The sequence below is a fragment of the Chaetura pelagica genome, unplaced genomic scaffold (assembly GCF_000747805.2).
Source record: "Chaetura pelagica isolate M959 unplaced genomic scaffold, ChaPel_1.0 scaffold286, whole genome shotgun sequence".
NCBI classification, from domain to species: Eukaryota; Metazoa; Chordata; class Aves; order Apodiformes; family Apodidae; genus Chaetura; species Chaetura pelagica.
Window position 1 is genome coordinate 33705 of NW_009953573.1, and position 20289 is coordinate 53993.

The following is a 20289-nucleotide window of genomic DNA, read 5'->3' on the forward strand; positions in this document are numbered from 1 at the left end:
TGGATTTACCCCCACACATCCACCTGGCTGAGAGCAACCAGAGGACCTGTGTAGTCCTGCAGTAGCTGAAGAGACTCCCCAGTTGTATGTACAGGTCCTTGGAAGGGTTCTCCAGGCTGGCTGATGCCAAGGCTGAGAGCACCTCTGCTCTGCCGATAGACTGAGCCACAGGAACAGCAAAGGACACAACTTCTGACCCACCTCACCACCCTTCTCCAGCTCCACACAGAGCCCCCAATTTCAAATGACTGCTGAGATAACACGGTTATGCACATGCTCTAGTCAGAAGCAGCACAGAAAGCTGCTGGTCTGGTGACTATTTCCACAGCATCCACAACTCTCAAGAACAGTCACTGCAAATCACTTGGGACTCTTCCTCCAGCTGAGACTCTTTAGGATGTTCTTCAGAAGCTCCTTCTGGATCACTTCTCCCGAAGGACACAGACTCCAGCGTCGCAGCGCTGCATCCCCAGGGAGGTCACCACTTCCCAGCTGTCAATGACGGGATCATAGCACTCAATGCTGCTCAGCAGTGAGTTGCCATCGTACCTGCAAGGACAGAAAGCTGCAGGTGAGAGATGCTGCTGAAGGGAGAGGCTGAAGTGCTCAGAGCCCTGGCCTGGACTGAAACCCCTGCATTCAGATCCTTCTGCTGTCTGCTGCTGCTCTCCTGCCTGTCTTCATGGACTAATCATGGACTGGTTTGGGTTGGAAGGGATCTTAAACATCACATAGTTCCAACCCTCCTGCCATGGGCAGGGACACCTCCCACCAGCCCAGGTTGCTCCAAGCCCCATCCAACCTGCCCTTCAGCACTGCCAGGGATGGGGCAGCCACAGCTTCCCTGGGCAACCTGGGCCAGGGTCTCATCACCTTCATAGTGAAGAATTTTCACCTAATGTCTGATCTAAATCTCCCCTCTTTCAGTTTTAATCCATCACCCCTTGTCCTCTCACTACATACTCTAGTAAGAAGTCCCTCCCCAGCTTTCCTGTAGGCCCTGATCTTGGCTCTGGACCATCATGCTGCCTATTTAGCCTGAGTACAGTGACTCTGTGAGCTGTTTACTCTTATAAGCTTGAAATCTAAATGCAAGGAGATGCCACCTGCCACACAGCAGGCTGTGTCACCTCAGCTGCCTTGTTCCAGCAGAGCCAGGCAGGGCAGCCCCCAGCCCTTACCCCGCGATGGCGTAGAGCCTGCCCCGCAGCACCGTGGCCCCCACGTAGCAGCGGGGGGTCGTCATGCTGGTGACAGTCGTCCAGGAGTCAGTGCGAATATTATAGGCTTCCACAGAAGAGAGATGAGCTGTCCCGTCGAAGCCACCAACCACATAAATGTGGTCGTTCAGCAGAGCCACTCCAGCCCCTGGGGGAAGAGAAGGCAGCACAGTTAAACCCACAGGCAACTGTCAGCACCATGCTCAGGGCTGGTACAGCCTGAACAAGGTCAGTTCCTCTCTTTCCAGAAGACATTTTCTTATGCTTTTATGTCCTACAGAAGAGCTGCCAGAGCCCAGTGTCTTCTGTTGCTGTTGTCTCCAATATGATACATGAAAACCTGTAATTCTACCAATGCTGCTGAATCTCTGGCATGAGGGGGCCTGAGCAACAGGGCAGCCAGGGCAGCTTCAAATGTGAGATGTTCACCTTGGCTGAACACCCCCTGTGAAGGGTCTGGAGCACAAGTCTGAGCAGGAGCAGCTGAGGGAGCTGGGGGTTCAGCCAGGAGAACAGGAGGCTGAGGGGAGACCTTCTGGCTCTGCAGCTGCCTGAGAGGAGGTTGGAGCCAGGGGGGTTGGGCTGTGCTCCCCAGGAACAAGTGACAGGACAAGAGGAAACAGTCTCAAGTTGTGCCAGGGGAGGCTGAGGTTGGATCTTGGGAACAATTTCTTCCTGGCAAGGGTTGTCAGGCCCTGGCCCAGGCTGCCCCTGGCGTCCCCATCCCTGGAGGGATTTCAAAGCCATGTAGATGCAGTGCTGAGGGACATGGGTCAGTGGTGGCCTTGGCAGTGCTGGGATAATGGTTGGACTGGATGATCTTAAAGGTCTTTTCCAACCACAACAATTGGATGATCCCATGAAAGGCTCCCAAACCCCTGAGCAGACCAGCACAAGGCTTGCTCTGCTGGCAGGCAGCTCACTGGGACTCTGTCACTACAGAGACAGGTTTCTCTGGTGTCACCCAGCTTCTGGCTGTAGCAAGAAGAACGACACTGTTCCATGTCAAGCTGGGGGAGGGATTTCTTTGACATTGCTCCTCCAGGAGGCAGGGAAATGAAAACCAGTGTCCATTGCACAGTCACAGCAGAGAAGTAGCCAAAGCATCTGCCTGAGAAGCTGTTCTCACAGTAACAGCCACCAATAAGTTGGCCCAGCTGGGAAAATAAACCTCCGCAGCTTATAGGCTTCCACAGAAGAGAGATGAGCTGTCCCGTCGAAGCCACCAACCACATAAATGTGGTCGTTCAGCAGAGCCACTCCAGCCCCTGGGGGAAGAGAAGGCAGCACAGTTAAACCCACAGGCAACTGTCAGCACCATGCTCAGGGCTGGTACAGCCTGAACAAGGTCAGTTCCTCTCTTTCCAGAAGACATTTTCTTATGCTTTTATGTCCTACAGAAGAGCTGCCAGAGCCCAGTGTCTTCTGTTGCTGTTGTCTCCAATATGATACATGAAAACCTGTAATTCTACCAATGCTGCTGAATCTCTGGCATGAGGGGGCCTGAGCAACAGGGCAGCCAGGGCAGCTTCAAATGTGAGATGTTCACCTTGGCTGAACACCCCCTGTGAAGGGTCTGGAGCACAAGTCTGAGCAGGAGCAGCTGAGGGAGCTGGGGGTTCAGCCAGGAGAACAGGAGGCTGAGGGGAGACCTTCTGGCTCTGCAGCTGCCTGAGAGGAGGTTGGAGCCAGGGGGGTTGGGCTGTGCTCCCCAGGAACAAGTGACAGGACAAGAGGAAACAGTCTGAAGTTGTGCCAGGGGAGGCTGAGGTTGGATCTTGGGAACAATTTCTTCCTGGCAAGGGTTGTCAGGCCCTGGCCCAGGCTGCCCCTGGCGTCCCCATCCCTGGAGGGATTTCAAAGCCATGTAGATGCAGTGCTGAGGGACATGGGTCAGTGGTGGCCTTGGCAGTGCTGGGATAATGGTTGGACTGGATGATCTTAAAGGTCTTTTCCAACCACAACAATTGGATGATCCCATGAAAGGCTCCCAAACCCCTGAGCAGACCAGCACAAGGCTTGCTCTGCTGGCAGGCAGCTCACTGGGACTCTGTCACTACAGAGACAGGTTTCTCTGGTGTCACCCAGCTTCTGGCTGTAGCAAGAAGAACGACACTGTTCCATGTCAAGCTGGGGGAGGGATTTCTTTGACATTGCTCCTCCAGGAGGCAGGGAAATGAAAACCAGTGTCCATTGCACAGTCACAGCAGAGAAGTAGCCAAAGCATCTGCCTGAGAAGCTGTTCTCACAGTAACAGCCACCAATAAGTTGGCCCAGCTGGGAAAATAAACCTCTGCAGCCTCTGCTCCTCCCCTGCAGCTTCAGGCCAAGCACCACAGAACAACAAAGATAACAATGGACACGGTGGCCTTGGGTGCTCCTGCCACTGTTTGAGCTGCATCTCAAGAGCAGAGCAAACCCTCCCAGGCTGCTCCGCCCAACACACTGCACTGGTGAACTCCCTGAAGGAAACAAGCCAGCTAACCTGCAGCTTTTGGGCCCGGATCTGTTTCTTCTACAAACAGGGTATAAAGACTTTCTGTTCCACTAAATACAACCTCACTCTCATGGTCTGTCCCTGCTGAAAGCACCAGAACAGCTGGGAACGGCCAGGCTGCCCCAAGGGCCTCTCTGACAGCTTCACCAAGGAAGACTGGCTGAGAAGAAAGACCAGACCAAGGCCTGGTCAGGGATGTTGGGTCTAGCACTTCAATTTGGCCATGGTTTGGTTTTGGCCTTATCTCCAGAACCTGTCCCAAGAGATGAAGAGAAACAGGGAGGGGACAATCTCTGTGAATAAAGACAAGATTACTTTTAGTCCTGGTCTTTCTTGGAAATCAAGGGCCTGCAAGCAGACAGCTCCAGAAACAGTGCCAATGTCTTGGGGCAAAAGAAGTCCTACAGGGTCCATGGTTACCAGGATGGATGGACTGAAACTACCAGGATGAAGGTTGCAGGTGTGATCTCATCCATCAGTAGCTCGGGGTGTCACTACCATGGGGTGGCTGCACAAAATCCTGGGCCAAAAAGTGTTCTTGGCAACACCTCCATTTTAGACCTCAGTGCTCCAGGTCACAGCAGTGAGGAAGGAAGGAACCTGGCAGGGTCAGAGTGGGGCCAAGGTTCCTGCTGCCCCGTGGCGTTGAGGAGCCTGCACTGTGGGTCAAGGCAGCTTCCAAAAGCCTCAGAATCTTGTGGAAAGCTAGCATGGACCTGGGAAACACTTCATACAAAAGGCTCTCCCTTGAACTCCTTGCTTTTGGTCTTACCCAAAGCCATGTTCTCTGGTGCACACCACAGACACCCTGGGGAAAGCTGTCTTATCCTTAGGCTCCCTAGAGATTCCTGGAGAGGTCTCAAATGTTGCCTCTGACGTAGGAAAACCCACAGATTTTCTCATGTGTTTGTATGTTGGGTCTTCCTGGATGTGGAAAACCAGTGATCAAATCCTTTCCTGGCGCATGAGAAACACTTTCCAACTCACTTCACAGGAGCTGCCGTGTCACAGGACTAAATATTAAAAACTTGGGGATTTGGTGAGTGCCACTGCAGGCACAGGAAAGCTGAAATGTTTTTAGAACAGAGACCAGTTTTAATTGACTAACCAGTGCCAGTCCCTAAACAAAAACACTGCAGCAGAGACCAAACAGAAACTATGCTGCCCAGGCTAGATGTGAAGGACACTTATGGCAAGAATTAGAGAAAAAGAAACCTCAAAAGGGTTTTGAAAGAGGGCCTGTAAGAAAAGCAGAACATGAAGAACAATAAAGCTGTGGAGACTTCAAGCACCCTGCCCAGCCTCACGTGGCTGAGCAAGGCCTGGGGCAGGTGGCCTGAGGGGCACTGGAGCACACAGGAGCTGCACAAGTCCCACAAGAACCCCCTTGAGAAAAGGAGAAGAGCTGAGATAGCAAGTTCCTCCAGAAGTAGGATTTCAACTGTTTTTTCTCTTAGACACAGCTGTCATACTTCAAGCTCAGACAGGGCCCCAAGCAGGAAAGACAAACTGAGAGCTGGTGGTGGGTACTGAACGTGTGACTGCACCATGTTTCCTCAGGGGGGTGAGAGTGCTGCTGCATGTCAGGGCTCTGGCAGTGCTGCTCTCTGGGCCAGAGCTGCTGCAGGAGCTGGGGCCAGGGTGTCACAAGGCAGACTGTGGGTGAAGGAGGGTCTGCCAGAGCCCTCCTGCCTTGCCCATGTCCTGTGCAGCTCACCAGCACCAGGTTAGCAAACTGCAGCTTGTGCCTTGCTAGCTTTTCTCCTAGTCATGGAAGCCACACATGACTTCCTCTCCCTCCCTGTAACCTACAACCCCCCACATTCCTCTCTCCACACCTTAGCCTGGGCTGGAGACATTGGGCATATGAAAATTAATCTTCCTCTTGGGCAGTTCAATCAGCATGTCCTAAAATCATCCCTTCTCAAATCCAAACCACTCCCTGGGCCACTCAACGTCCTGCAGGGCAGCAGAGCCAGCCAGCAGTGACTGCACCAAATGTTTTGGCCTCCAGGGGCTCTTACCTGAGCGCTTAGTGGCCATTGGGGTGACATTTGTCCAGTGTCCAGTGTGGGGATCATACCTCTCTACTGAGTTCAGTATGTTCAGCCCATCATAGCCACCTGAAACAAAACACAACAGAATCCATGGATCTTACATATATATAATCTAAATATAAATAGATATAAATCTACATGAGGGCTGGGCATCAAGAAGGCAGGGCATCTGTGGGGAAGGGTCTGGAGCACAAGTCTTATGAGGAGCAGCTGAGGGAGCTGGGGTTGTCCAGCCTGGAGCAAAGGAGGCTGAGGGGAGACCTGCTGGCTCTGCAGCTGCCTGAGAGGAGGTTGGAGCCAGGGGGGTTGGTCTCTGCTCCCAAGGAATAAGGGATAGAACAAGAGGAAATGGACTCAAGTTGTACCAGGGGAGGTTTAGAATGGATCTTGGGAACAATTTTGTCATGGAAAGGGTTGTCAGGGCCTGGCCCAGGCTGCCCAGGGAAGGGGTGGAGTCCCCATCCCTGGAGGGATTTAAGGGTGTATAGACACAGCACTTAGGGATATGGTTTAGTTAAGGACTTGGCAGTGCTGGGTTAATGGTTGAATTCCATGATCTTGAAGGTCTTTTCCAATTCTGAGATTCTGTGTCAGAACCAGAGCTGTGCAGAGCCCAATGTGGGGAAGTTAAATCTTCTCTTCTAACCTGGACATGACACAACAGGTGCTCCCCACAGAGCTCCTGCACCATCATTCCTGTAAAAACAACAATTTGCAGAATGCCAAGAGGTTCTAAGGGCACCTACCGAGGCAGTAGATAACTCCATTAGCTACAACAAGCCCTGCTCCCTCCCGTGCTGTCTGCATGTCTCCCAGCATGCTCCACTGGTCAATGTTGGGGTCGTATCGCTCCATACTGGTGTGACGGCGGCTCCCGTCAAACCCCCCGGACACGTAGATCATGTCTGCAACATTAGACACAGGTTGGACACAACAAGTTGAGTTTCAAGGGTGCAGCTGGAGCAAGGAGACCCTCAGAGATGGAGTAAACATACAGCATGGTCTGCAAAATACAGGAACTACAACTACAGATCTTGGCATGTGGCAGCTGGGACCAGCCCGGCCTCCTGGCTCACTGCATCACCCTGCCCCAGCAAACCAACCAAACAGAAAACCCATCTGGCCCTAAGATCTGCTTCTTGTGTGAGGTGGGAAGACCCTGGGACAGGTTGCCCAGAGAAGCTGTGGCTGCCCCATCCCGGGCAGTGTTGAAGGGCAGGTTGGATGGGGCTTGGAGCAACCTGGGCTGGTGGGAGGTGTCCCTGCCCATGCAGGGGGGTTGGGACTGGATGGGCTTTGAGGTCCCTTCCAACCCAAACCATTCCATGATTCCATGATTCTGACTGCTGGATGAAAGAGAACACACACACCCCCCAGTTCTCTTGTTCATGCTGCAGAGTGCTCACAAGGCAGCAAAAGGAAAAAAGATCCATAAGACATGCTTGCATGTTCAACATCAGTCCCTTACACTGGATGACCTAACTCAGGCAACAGTTTCACAAATCTGACTTCTGCAAAGCAGTTGCATTTTAAAGAGAATTTTCATTAGAATGGATTACTAACAATCTAAATTAATAATATTTAACCAATATTAATTATTAAGTTACTATAAGCATTAAAGCACATAATATTCATTAGAGTGACTGCTAATTTAATGGCTAGAAAACTTCCTCTCATTTCCACACCAACTTTCCCTTGCCCTGTTGGTAACTATTTGCTCTCATTCAACACTTACACTGCCCATGTCTTTCTCAAGCCAAGTTACACTCACAGAGAACCATCCAATCCCCTCCCAGCCTTTGCCTTCTCAGCAGAAGCAACATGAAGTCCTGTGGTTTGCTCAGGAACTGTTTCTTTCTTCCAAGTGTATCCTAGGAATCCTTCTCTGCACTTGCCCCAGTTCCAGCCTCTCCCAGTGCTGACGGTTCTTGCTGTACCTGGTGTCCTGTGCTCAGGAACACACAACACTGTCACCACCCCGGGACCTTCCCACTCCATAATCCCTCAGAGCTGCTCTCCCTCCATGCACAGACACGCGTGGAGGCAGAGCTCCTCAGGCTGTGTGGCCAAGTTTTCCATTCCTACATCCAAATGATGAGAAAGCAGAAGGACTTTCAGAATCACCTCCTCCCTCGCTGCCAGCCCCCTCTGCACAGACCAGCTCGAGGTGAGAACTGAGCAGGGCCCTGGCACCACAGGGACCAGGACATACCTCCAAGGGTGGTGGCTCCTGCCAGGCCTCGGCGTACATTCATAGGAGCCACAGAGTACCAGATCCCATCCTCATCTGATGTATAATCCAAGCACTCCACAGAGCTGAGGCGGGAGCGCCCATCGTACCCCCCGATCACGTAGATGCGGTCGTGCAGGGACACTGTGGCGACATAGCGCCTCTTCCGGGTGATGCTCTGGAGCAGGGGAGGGAACAGAAAGGTGATGGAGAAAGAAAGAAGGACATGGAGCTCCTGAAGTGAGTCCAGAGGAGGCCACGGAGATGCTGGGAGGGCTGGAGCAGCTCTGCTCTGGAGCCAGGCTGGGAGAGTTGGGGTGTTCAGCCTGGAGAAGAGAAGGCTCCAGGGAGACCTTAGAGCAGCTTCCAGTGCCTGAAGGGGCTCCAGGAAAGCTGGGGAGGGGCTTGGGACAAGGGCAGGGAGTGAGAGGACAACGGGGAATGGACTTAAACTCGAAGAGGGGAGATGGAGATCTTAGCAAGAAATTCTTCACTGTGAGGGTGGTGAGAGCCTGGCCCAGGCTGCCCAGGGAAGCTGTGGCTGCCTCATCCCTGGCAGTGTTGAAGGGCAGGTTGGATGGGGCTTGGAGCAGCCTGGGCTGGTGGGAGGTGTCCCTGCCCATGCAGGGGGTTGGATCTAGATGATCTTTAACGTCCCTTCCAACCTAAACCAGTCTGGGATTCTGTGAAGGGGAGGAAATAACACTTATGCATGGAGACAAACCACTGTTCTTCCATCCTCTTTTGATGCTCTTTTGGAACTATGGATTTATAGGATACAGCCCTGGCTAAAATGCTTCATGACTGTGTCTGCCTTCCTCTGCCTGGACTCTGTCTCTGCCATTCTGTCTTCTCATGGCCAAGCCCTCTTCGCACTGAAGCATTTTGCATTAATTGTCATTTATCTTACACTGTTACATCTTCTGTGCATTCCAGGGTTTGTGTGCCTCCCACTGGGACCCTGCAGGGATTGTTCATAGGAAAATGTGGAGACTTGGAATATTTGATGAAAATATCTGAAACTTTTAGCCTCCAAAAAAGACCACAATTTTGGGACACCAGGTGATACAGGAGAGGAGGCCACGGAGATGCTGGGAGGGCTGGAGCAGCTCTGCTCTGGAGCCAGGCTGGGAGAGTTGGGGTGTTCAGCCTGGAGAAGAGAAGGCTCCAGGGAGACCTTAGAGCACCTTCCAGTGCCTGAAGGGGCTCCAGGAAAGCTGGGGAGGGGCTTGGGACAAGGGCAGGGAGTGAGAGGACAACGGGGAATGGACTTAAACTCGAAGAGGGGAGATGGAGATCTTAGCAAGAAATTCTTCACTGTGAGGGTGGTGAGAGCCTGGCCCAGGCTGCCCAGGGAAGCTGTGGCTGCCTCATCCCTGGCAGTGTTGAAGGGCAGGTTGGATGGGGCTTGGAGCAGCCTGGGCTGGTGGGAGGTGTCCCTGCCCATGCAGGGGGTTGGATCTAGATGATCTTTAACGTCCCTTCCAACCTAAACCAGTCTGGGATTCTGTGAAGGGGAGGAAATAACACTTATGCATGGAGACAAACCACTGTTCTTCCATCCTCTTTTGATGCTCTTTTGGAACTATGGATTTATAGGATACAGCCCTGGCTAAAATGCTTCATGACTGTGTCTGCCTTCCTCTGCCTGGACTCTGTCTCTGCCATTCTGTCTTCTCATGGCCAAGCCCTCTTCGCACTGAAGCATTTTGCATTAATTGTCATTTATCTTACACTGTTACATCTTCTGTGCATTCCAGGGTTTGTGTGCCTCCCACTGGGACCCTGCAGGGATTGTTCATAGGAAAATGTGGAGACTTGGAATATTTGATGAAAATATCTGAAACTTTTAGCCTCCAAAAAAGACCACAATTTTGGGACACCAGGTGATACAGGGTCTTCTGTGATATTAAAAAAGAGGCAGCTCTCCACCATTACACACAGGTGGTGATGAAAATCACATGAAGATGATTTTAAATTTGGGTAAAAATAGTCATGAGTGCAGGAATTCTCTTTTCCTTACTACCTCCTGTTATGGTCAGAAAGACTGTGCAGCCTGCCTGAGAGCAGGACTGATTATACTCTTTCTATTGACATTTATCATCACTAACCTTAAAGCTTAACACTTCTTCAATAAGAAACATGATAGCTCTCCCTCCCACAACAAAGAGGTGGGTCTCTGTAGGCTCAGCTGATTAAGAAATGTGACAACCACCTCTTACACAAATCTTAATTAGCAAATCTGGAAACATGAAGTGGCAGCATCATTTGCTGTGTTCATCTCAGCAACTCTAAATAATTGATGGCAGGAATTCTAAGAGGAACACAAAGCAGAGCCCAAAGGGGAATGTTAAATGGCTGATACTACAGGATCAGTGTTTGGTCACAGCCTGTTCAACCCTGTGGTGGTTAGAAATGGTCCCTTACTGGCAAGAAACTCCACTCCTGAGTCTTTGGGTCGTATTTCTCCACCACGTCGATGGGTGACTGCTGGCTGCCGAAGCCGCCGATCACCAGCAGCACTTCGTTTGCTCCTAGAGCACAGAGGGAGAGCAAAGGCAAGTCAGTCCCTTGGCAACCAACAGATCACCTCAAGGCAATCACCTGAAACATCTCTGAGCCTTCCTTGGTGCAACAAGTCACCTCTGTTTTCATCACTACTCTGAAGCTGGCACCTAACCTGGGTACTGTCACCTGGGCTCCCTCTGTTCCCAGTGGGGAGGAAGAGGGACAGTGTGTGGCAGTGAGACCAGCTGGGATGTTGTGAGCTGCCAGCTGGAGGCTGCTTCTCCTCAAGTCAGGGGGACTAGGAGAAGACAAGCTGCCTGAGTGAGGTACTGAAGTTGGCTTGTTTCTATCTCCTTTTGTATTCTCTCAATAATGTTTACTTCAAACCTCTTACCACCCCCTGAGAGCTGAAGGACGGCTGCTCCCTGCAGCCTCCTCACTCCCCTCTGGATGGCATCCAGGCCAGATGGCACATCTTTTGCACCATTTCACTGAGAAACAAGTCAGGCTGACTGAAGCCTGAAGAATTAATAAAATATTTTCAGATGAATTGTCCTCTTTCAGAGGAACTGTCTCTGTTACAGATTTTATTTCCAAGTTGATTTCCCTCTGATTTCTTTTCTCTGAGATTGTCCCTGAATTTTTCTTATTTTCTCCCCAAGAGTTGAATAGAACTTGTGACCTGGAGAATTTTAATTTCCCTTGTCATGGGTAGTGGTAGGTTTGCATTATAGTTTTAAAAATAGATTAGCATCTCCTGAATCCCCTGTGTACCTTCTGCAATAGGGAGTTTTACTAGAGTTTCAAACTGTCCAGCTTTTCACTGTAGAAGGACTGAACACTGAGGAACAAAGATTTAACAAGACCCAGTCTGGCATAAAGCAGAACAGCTGCCACCTCAGATGAAGGAGAATGATCTAAAAAAAGAACTGGGAAGGATTCACAAAAGAGCTGCAACAACAATTTGGAAAGCCTTCTGTGCAGCATGACAGCTAGAAGCAGAATCATTTCAGTTTATCCCCCAGGAAGTTAATCCACAACTTCATCACAGTTTCTAGGTGACACATGAGAGCAGCTGACAGCAGACAGTATTGAATGAATTAAACAAGGTAGGACTGAATCCAGATAGCCTTGGTAATAAGGTGCAGGTTTTGCCTGTATAATTAAGCAATAAAACAGTTTTGTGATGTCCCCTTTATCAGGTGAAGAATTTAAACTCAGAACAAAATGAAATGTGTCTTTCTGCAATGACACGTTGAGCTGAACTGCATCGAAACTGATGCAGGATGTTCCCAGAAAAACAGGAGACAAGCTGTGGCCTGGACTATGCTGGAGGTCAAACCACATCATAACAAGCCCTCTGAGATTCCCTCTTGAAAACTTTTCTTCCCTGTAACACACCTGCCTCTCACCTTGCAGCTCTTTTTGTTTCTGACACCAATACCTGCCTTTTTTGACAAGAAGAGCTCTGTCCACACGTCTTGGACAGCTGCATGCTGAGACAAACATACCTGGAGGCACCAATCACTCAGGTAACTGGTTCTATGGTTACAGAAGAGGCATGGGATTAAAGACAACCACCAAGTTCCTGCCTTGCCACTAAGCAATTGTGCTCTGAAAAAAATGTCCCTCTATCCTTTCCTTCAGTCCCCTGCTGTGAAACACTTCAGGGCAATGACAAGGTGTGGAGCACAATACCAGCCAGTGTCCCAGACCTGCTCAGTGTCCCTCCCCTTGCTGCTCACCCAGACGCGCTCTTGTCCTGGGTCCTTGCATCTGACTCCGGAGCTCGGGCCGAAGATGAAATTTCTTGGCTTCATCTACAAGGTCTCTGCACTGCAGGCTGCACCGGATGAAGGGCTGAGGGAAAACAGGAGTCACTGGTACAAGTACTTACAGATCCCTCAGAGGAACTGTCCTAAACCCACCTCTGTCAGTTCAGACAGGACTACAACGCCTTGTGGGCTGGCTGTGGGTAGTAGGGTCCTGCTGCAAATACAGCACATGAGGAAATGCAGCTGAAAATATGGCTCAGTTTGTTCTCACACAAAGTCTGGCACTGCAGGTTCCATGATGAAAATAACTACACTGGAAAACTAAGGAAAAGCCCCTTCTGCTACATTTAAGCCAGCAGAAGTATGTCTGAGAAGGGGGGCTGATAGTGAAACTACCATTGCAACTGGTTTGGCTGGATCTGCCCCACATTAGCTACTCTCAGCTGTACCTGCCCTCAAGGAAATAGCACAGGAAGCAGTTCTGCTGAGCCTGGTATCCCAGTCCCTACGACATGGGACATGGAGCTATGGAAGTAACACAGAAGCAGTAAGGCCTTCTTTTAAAAGAAGTGGGTGCCACTGCAGCCCAAGGACAGTCTTATCCCCTCCTTGCACAACATGGTGTGATTACCCCCCTGTACAAACCTCCCAATGTGCCCTTGTGGCTAAGAAGGCCAATGGGATCCTGGGGTGCATTAGGAAGAGTGTGGCCAGTAGGTGGAGAGAGATCCCACTCTGCTCTGCCCTGGTGAGGCCACATCTGGAGAACTGTGACCAGTTCTAGGCTGTCCAGTTCAGGAGCAACAGGGAACTGCTGGAGAGAGTCCAGAGGATGATGGTGGCAGAGATGACTGGGGATTTGGATCATCTCCCTGATAAGGAAAGGCTGAGAGAGCTGGGGCTGTTCAGCCTGGAGAAGAGAAGGCTGAGTGGAGACCTTATTAATGCCTCCAAGTATCTCAGGGTGGGTGCAGGGAGGATGGAGCCAGACTCTACTCATTAGTTCCCAGGGACAGGATGAGGGGCAACAGGCACAAGCTGGAACATGGGAAGTGCCATTTAAAGATGAGAAAAAACTTCTTTACCATGAGGGTGGCAGAGCCTTGGGACAGGCTGCCCAGGGAGGGGTGGAGTCCCTTTCTCTGGATATTCCGATCCCCTGTGGATTCAGCCCTAGGTAATGTTGTCCAGTGGATCCTGCCTTAGCAGAGGGTTGGGCTTGATGATCTCTAGAAGTCCCTTCCAACCCTGGCAACTCTGTGATTCTGAGGCCCTGTACACACACACATTATCTCAGGCTGGTTTTGGGACAGATTTAATAGCTTTGGTACTGGTCTCTTGTTGGCTTCAATTTCAGTTTCACTGAAACTGAAACAATCTCACTGAGCACATTCTAGCTGTGGCACAACTGAGGTGCCTGTCAGCTGCCTTTGCAGCATAACACCCACAAAAGGCAGCTGTTTCCCAGTAATGTTGCTCAACCACCATTTCTCTAGAGCAGTTTGCCACTCAACACTCAGCACCCACTGGGTGACAACGGACAGTAACCACTGGTTACCTCACATCAACATCAAACCAGAGTGCTGGTTTGAACTTCTCTGTGCCTTCCTGTCAAACCTGGCACAGGGGCAGCATCACCTTCTGCTTGGAATGAAACTTCCTTTGCAAAAGTTTAATTCTCTCTTATCATCATGCACAGTTTGGTTTGTCTTTCCAACACCCCAGCCACACAGAGAAGCAGTGTTAGAGGTGGCTCTGACTTGGGTGTTGGCCTTGGACCTACACAGCTGCTGTCCTCATTCAAAGGTACCTGCTTGACATCTGCACCTAAAACAACTTCTGAGGAGCCATTTCCTACTCAGGATGGTGCCAGTAGCCTTCAGCCTAGAGAAGACCTCCTACCATGACTGGAAGGCAGAAAACAGCTGTATGAAAACTGGAAGAGATGACAACAAAAAGGTGCTACATTTACCAGGAGACAACTGAGTAATTGGACAGGGCACCCTCCCAGCTGAAAAGCAGGGTGCTGTGACTGCTGGGACAGCAAAGTACTTCTGAGGAAACCAGTGGGTGCTCCAGCTGAACAGGGACAACTCCACAGTATCAGTATCAAAAACCATCAGCAGAGACATCGGCTTTTGACATGCTCTGTTGGAACAGCAGGAGTCCAGAGGAGGCCACGAAGATGGTCAGAGCCTGGAGCACCTCTCCTATAAAGACAGGCTGGGAGAGTTGGGGTGTTCAGCCTGGAGAAGAGAAGGCTCCAGGGAGACCTTAGAGCAGCTTCCAGTGCCTGAAGGGGCTCCAGGAAAGCTGGGGAGGGACTTGGAACAAGGGCAGGGAGTGAGAGGACAACGGGGAATGGGCTTAAACTCGAAGAGGGGAGATGGAGATCTCAGCAAGAAATTCTTCACTGTGAGGGTGGTGAGAGCCTGGCCCAGGTTGCCCAGGGAAGCTGTGGCTGCCCCATCCCTGGCAGTGCTGAAGGGCAGGTTGGAAGGGGCTTGGAGCAACCTGGGCTGGTGGGAGGTGTCCCTGCCCATGTAGGGGGTGGATCTAGATGATCTTTAAGGTCCCTTCCAACCCAGGCTGTGACTCTATGACTCTCAGGCTCACAGGGTCCCTCCCCCAGAGCTGTACCTCGGTGTCGATCACGTCGGTGATGTAGCGCGGGGTGAGCAGCGGCATCCGCACGTACTGCAGCAGCTCGGGCAGCGACGCCTCCCGCTCCTTCTTGGAGTGCTTCACCCAGTTGATCACTGCCTCAAACACCGGCTCCTCGGAGTCCACCTGGGGAGAGGAGAAACAGGCTGAGCAGACTGCAGGGGGGTATTTCAGCAGCATATTGTCTGTGGAGCAGACAAATTCCAGCTCAACAAGCAGGGTTTATGCTGGAACTGGAGGGTTCATGGATCTCAGGGATGGGTGTTGGGACCCTTGAGATGGGGCCTGGAGCCCCTGAAAATGAAGGGCTGGGTTGCAGAAATGATGCTTTGGAGCCCAAAAAGGAGGCACTGGGCTAAAAAAATCAGGTTGGGAGCCTCATAGTTGGAGCTGAGAGACAAGCAACAAGGCTGTGAACTCTGAAATGAGGCTCTGGAGGTGATGAGTACAGCTTTGGGCTGCCCAAAATGAGCTTTGGAAGAAACAGAGGAAGATGTGGTCACTACAGTGAGAGCTGGGACCCTAAAACAAGTATTTGGACACTCCAAATGAGGCTGTGGGACATGAAAAGGAGAATTTTAACCTTGTCAATGAAGCTTGGAAGTCTATAATGAGGCATTCAGACCTAAAAGAGAGAGGATTTAGAACCTATAAAGGAGGCCTTCTGCCTTAAGAAGGGATTCAAACCCCCAAAGGGAGTCACTGGACCTTAAAAATGCAGCAGTGGGCCCTAAAAGTGAGGGTTTGGCCCCCTCCAAAGGAGGCTTTCAATCCTGAAATGAAAGCTTTGAACCCTCTGAATGAGGCTTCAAGCCTTGCAAAGGAGGCTTTGGGAACTAAACACAACAATATTAATTGTATTTTATTTTCTTCTCCTTAATACAAAGTTGTTTTTCCCTTCCAGCTGAAATCAAGAACTGGCAGTCCAAGTGCCACAAGTGAGCTTTATAGCACACAGCAGAGCCTGAAGCTGCAGCCACCACTTTTGGGAGAGGCAAGGAACAGGCTCTGACTCCCAGAGTGGCTCCCATAGTTCTGCAAAATACAGAGCACCATCATGGAATCATTGAGGTTGGAAAGGACCTTTAAGAAAATCAAGTTCAACCACTAACCTAACTATAGCATCATGGAAGTGATCAGAATAACTTTTGCTTTGTACAGAACCTTCCCTATAGAATCATGGAATGGTTGGAGTTGGAAGGGACCTTCAAGATTACAGAATGGTTCATAGAATGGTTTGAGTTGGAAGAGACTTTAGAGGTTATCTGGTTCCAACCCCCTGCATGGGCAGGGACACCTCCCACCAGCCCAGGCTGCTCCAAGCCCCATCCAACCTGCCCTTCAACACTGCCAGGGATGGGGCAGCCACAGCTTCCCTGGGCAATCTGGCCCAGGCTCTCACCACACAAACATTAAAGAATTTCCTCCTGATCTCTAACCTAAATCTCTCTTCTTTCAGCTTAAAACCATCACCCCTTGCCGTCTCACTACAAACCCTTGTAACAACTCCCTCCTCAGGGACTTAACCCCCTGTAGCCCCCTGCCCACGCATGGCCCCTTTAACACCTGAGCCACTCCACGGATATTTAAGGGTTTTATTTTAATTTCAACCCACAATTAAGAAACTATAAACAACTGGCTTTCAGTAATGGAGACCCCCAGGGTATGAATGTTACTGTTCTGTTCAGCCTGAAGAAGAGGAGACTGAGGGGAGACTTCATCACAGCTACTGCTTCCTCATGAGGGAAGGAGGAGAAGTGGGAGCTGACCTCTTCTCTCTGGTGACCAATGATAGGACCCAAGGGAATGGTAGGAAGATTTGCAGGGGGGGTTTGGGTTGGACAGTAGGAAGAGATTCCTCACCCAGAGGGTGGTGGAGCACTGGAATGGGCTCCCCAGGGAAGCAGTGATGGCTCCAAGCCTGAAAGCATTCAAGAAACATTTGGACAATACCCTCAGGAACATGGTGTGAACTTTGGGGTTGTCCTGTTCTGGGGTAGGAGTTGGGCTGGGTGATCCAGGCTGTCTGAGGAGGTGGTTGAGCCACCATGCCTGGAGACATCTAAAAAGACAGATGTGATGCCAGGGGACAGGGTTTAGCGGTGGATGTGGCAGAGTTGGGGTAGTGGTTGGACTCAGTGAGCTTGAAGGTCTTTTCCAAACCAAATGATACTGTGATACTGTCTATTTCTCTCTCCACTTGGGAGCAGCACATGCAGGTGCTTACATCACTTCCAGAGATGACATTGATTAAACCACCCAGATTTGTTCCTTCCTGGGAACCTCAAGTGCTCAGGATATCTAGTATCACCACAAGTGAAAGAACTGTAAAAAGCTCTACAATATATTATTTAGGCTTGGTTTTCCTTTTGCACATCTATAGATCACCCAACATAAAAGCAAATCAGACATGACTCTATTATCATGAGGTCTGCTAACTTATTAAATACGAAGATTAAAGGGGATACAGCAATAAGGGGCCTGAGCCTTCCTACCAATACAACTGGCACACTTGGAAGCTCAGGTTGAAGCTGTTGCAGACTGTTGGGAAGGAGGGAGCCACAGAGTTAATTATGCAAGGCAATTCTTCCAAGCCATTGATTTTTATCTGTTACAGTGTGACCTGAAGTGGCCTCCTCGTTTGAATTACAGGGAAAGGACAATTAGAGCTCACAAAAGGAGAGCAGAGTACTTCATTGTCTCCAATTTTCACCACCTCCTCTTCAAATGCCACATTGTTTTATCCCCTCCCCAGCTGACTCTCCTCTGATAGATTTAACTGTTTTTCATGAAATAATTTCTGTTTTCTGATAAACTATGAGTAACACAAAACACAGCATGGCAATGAGGACCTGCTATTATACCTCTGGAGCAACCTGGTGGGTTTCTGAGAGTGCTTCTCAGTGCCCTCACCTCCCCACTGCCACAGGAACAGCTCCAGTGGCTTCATTCACCTTCTTCAGCTATGACAATGGATACACACCTCCGTGTGCTCTGCAAGGCCTGAGTGACTCCTTCCAACACCCACTGCATTTCACTTTGCCTGTGTAGATCATCTGTAGCTTGGCCAGGTCATTCAAAAGTTCATTTTTTCTCTTCACTGCTCAGAAGCATCCACAGGATGCCTCACAGCCTGGTTTGGGTTTGGGAGGGACCTTAAAGATCATTTAGTTCCAACCTCCCTCCATGGGCAACCTCCTACCAGACCAGGCTGCTCCAAGCCCAAGCTGCCCTTGAACACCTCCAGGGATGGGGCAGCCACAGCTTCCCTGGGCAACCTGGGCCAGGGTCTCACCAGCCTCACTAAGGAATTTCCTCCTAATGTCTCATCTAAAACTCCCTCTTCCAGTTTAATCCATTCCCCCTCATCCCATCCCTCCCTGCCCTTGTCCCAAGTCCCTCCCCAGCTTTCCTGGAGCCCCTTCAGGCACTGGAAGGTGCTCTAAGGTCTCCCTGGAGCCTTCTCTTCTCCAGGCTGAACACCCCAACTCTCCCAGCCTGGCTCCAGAGCAGAGCTGCTCCAGCCCTTGGATCATCTCTGTGGCTGCTCTGGACATGCTCCAAGAGTCATTATGTCAGCCCTCACCACAACCCACTTCAGCTCAAACCCTCACAGCATTAAAGCTGCAGTTTGTTAAACATCAAACACACTCAGCCTTTCTCCACTGCTGCCCTCAGCCTGTGCCAGGGCCTTTCACTGAGCTCTCACATGCTCTTTGTCAGGCAGCCTTATTAAAATAGGATGTCAGCTTGGCTGACATGTTGAAGACAGACATCCATCAAGGATTCTCCTCTGGCTACTCCCGTCTTGGCTTTTCAGGAACTCCACCAGAGATACCACTTACAGTGCTTTGCTTTAGGAGTTCATGTTACTGTGAACTCTGAACAGTGACTGCTTCAATAATTTCTTTTAGAAGAGGAGCAAACATCAGCTCTCAATGAAGCCCCTGTCAATAAAAAAATCACAAGTCCCCTCCCTATTATCAAGGATTGTTCAACTTATTTCAGTTCTCAAGAACATGTATTTTCATACAAAATTTGGGAAAAAAAAGTGTGAGTGGTTCCAGCCAAGCAGTAAATCCTCCAGAAAAACCTTAAAGGAAGAAAATCTGCAGAGAAGTCTCTGAAGAGTCAGACAACCCTGCACCATCACACATCCTGCTGCTTGTAAGAGTAAAGGACACCTGAGTGCCTGGGATCACACAAGCACTGCTTGTGCTGCTGAGCAGCAGGCACAGGTCTACAAATAAAAAGGAAAGTCTGGGGATATTTCTGAAATGTAGGCATTGGACAGCTTGTCCTTGTAACCTCTGAAAGTTCCTCCAGGGAAAGGAGGAGACAAGGGAACAACAGCTCTGCAGAGGCAGCTGTGACTGCTTCACTTGCAAGAAACATTTGTGTGACACATCCTTACATAAAAGCTTTATGTCACTGATCAATTTCAGATTACATGGCAAAAACATTAGCAGAAGCTTCTTGAAAATTCTCTTTCAAATTCAGGAACTGTGTGAGAAGTCCACCCTATGAACACAGACTCATTTCTTACTGGTTTCAAGGTTTTACTTCAATGCTTAGCACAGTAATGGTAGTTTTCAGGTTTTACCTGAATTTCATCACACTTGATGAGCTTTTCAACCTCTTCTTGATTTAAGAGGATAAACTCTTCATGCTGAACCACCTCTGGGAAATGTTTCTGGCTGAAGACCTCTGCAGCTTGCATTAGATCAACACAATTGTGTGTCTCAGCAAAATCCCGAATGCCCAAACAATTGGATGGATCCAGCTGGCTTTCTAGAAATTCACAGCAAGCTTGTTTCACACCTATGGAAAATTGGGAGGGGTGAATGAGCACTGCACTTACTGTCCAGCCACTGCTTTGAAAAGGGCTCAGGAAAGAAAGTTCAAAACAATAATGAAAATCCAACTCAAACCACAAGCTTAGAAATAGGACAGGAACACACACATGCAAATATTTCTTTGGAGGGATGTAAAAACACTGGGCAGAAGATGGTGTGTTTGGGCTTTTTGATCTCTGGCTGTTCCATTTAGATGCAAAAATTAAATCAATCTGATAGTAGAAAAAGACTCAAATGTTGAGTTGAGCTTCATGGATTAGAAACAAAGAAATGAATATGCTAGTGGATATGGTGACCACACTGCGAGGTTTTCTCCTATGTCTTGTTGATAATGGCCTGGGATCTGGGGTAATTGCCTAGGATGGCTCCAGAGGTGCAGGTGCAGTGACCTCACCCAGGTGGTTAATCATCAAGACACATTGATGACAGGCCAAATGACATCAGTTGACTGAGCTATGCTGTACAGTCCACAGTTCCTCCTA

At 49.9% G+C, this 20289-nt stretch overlaps 1 protein-coding gene across 1 annotated transcript in view; it reads right to left on the minus strand.

The window, feature by feature from the left end:
• Positions 1-422: 422 nt before the first annotated feature.
• Positions 423-20289, minus strand: part of KLHL12 (kelch-like family member 12) — a 27585-nt gene continuing 7718 nt past the window's right edge. The window contains exons 3-11 of the mRNA XM_009999628.1: positions 19555-19772; positions 14928-15077; positions 12258-12372; positions 10432-10538; positions 7987-8182; positions 6521-6679; positions 5742-5840; positions 1182-1368; positions 423-549 (exon numbers count right to left, since the gene is read on the minus strand). Coding sequence (XP_009997930.1) covers positions 423-549; positions 1182-1368; positions 5742-5840; positions 6521-6679; positions 7987-8182; positions 10432-10538; positions 12258-12372; positions 14928-15077; positions 19555-19772 — 1358 coding nt within the window. The remainder of the gene's footprint in view (positions 550-1181; positions 1369-5741; positions 5841-6520; positions 6680-7986; positions 8183-10431; positions 10539-12257; positions 12373-14927; positions 15078-19554; positions 19773-20289) is intronic.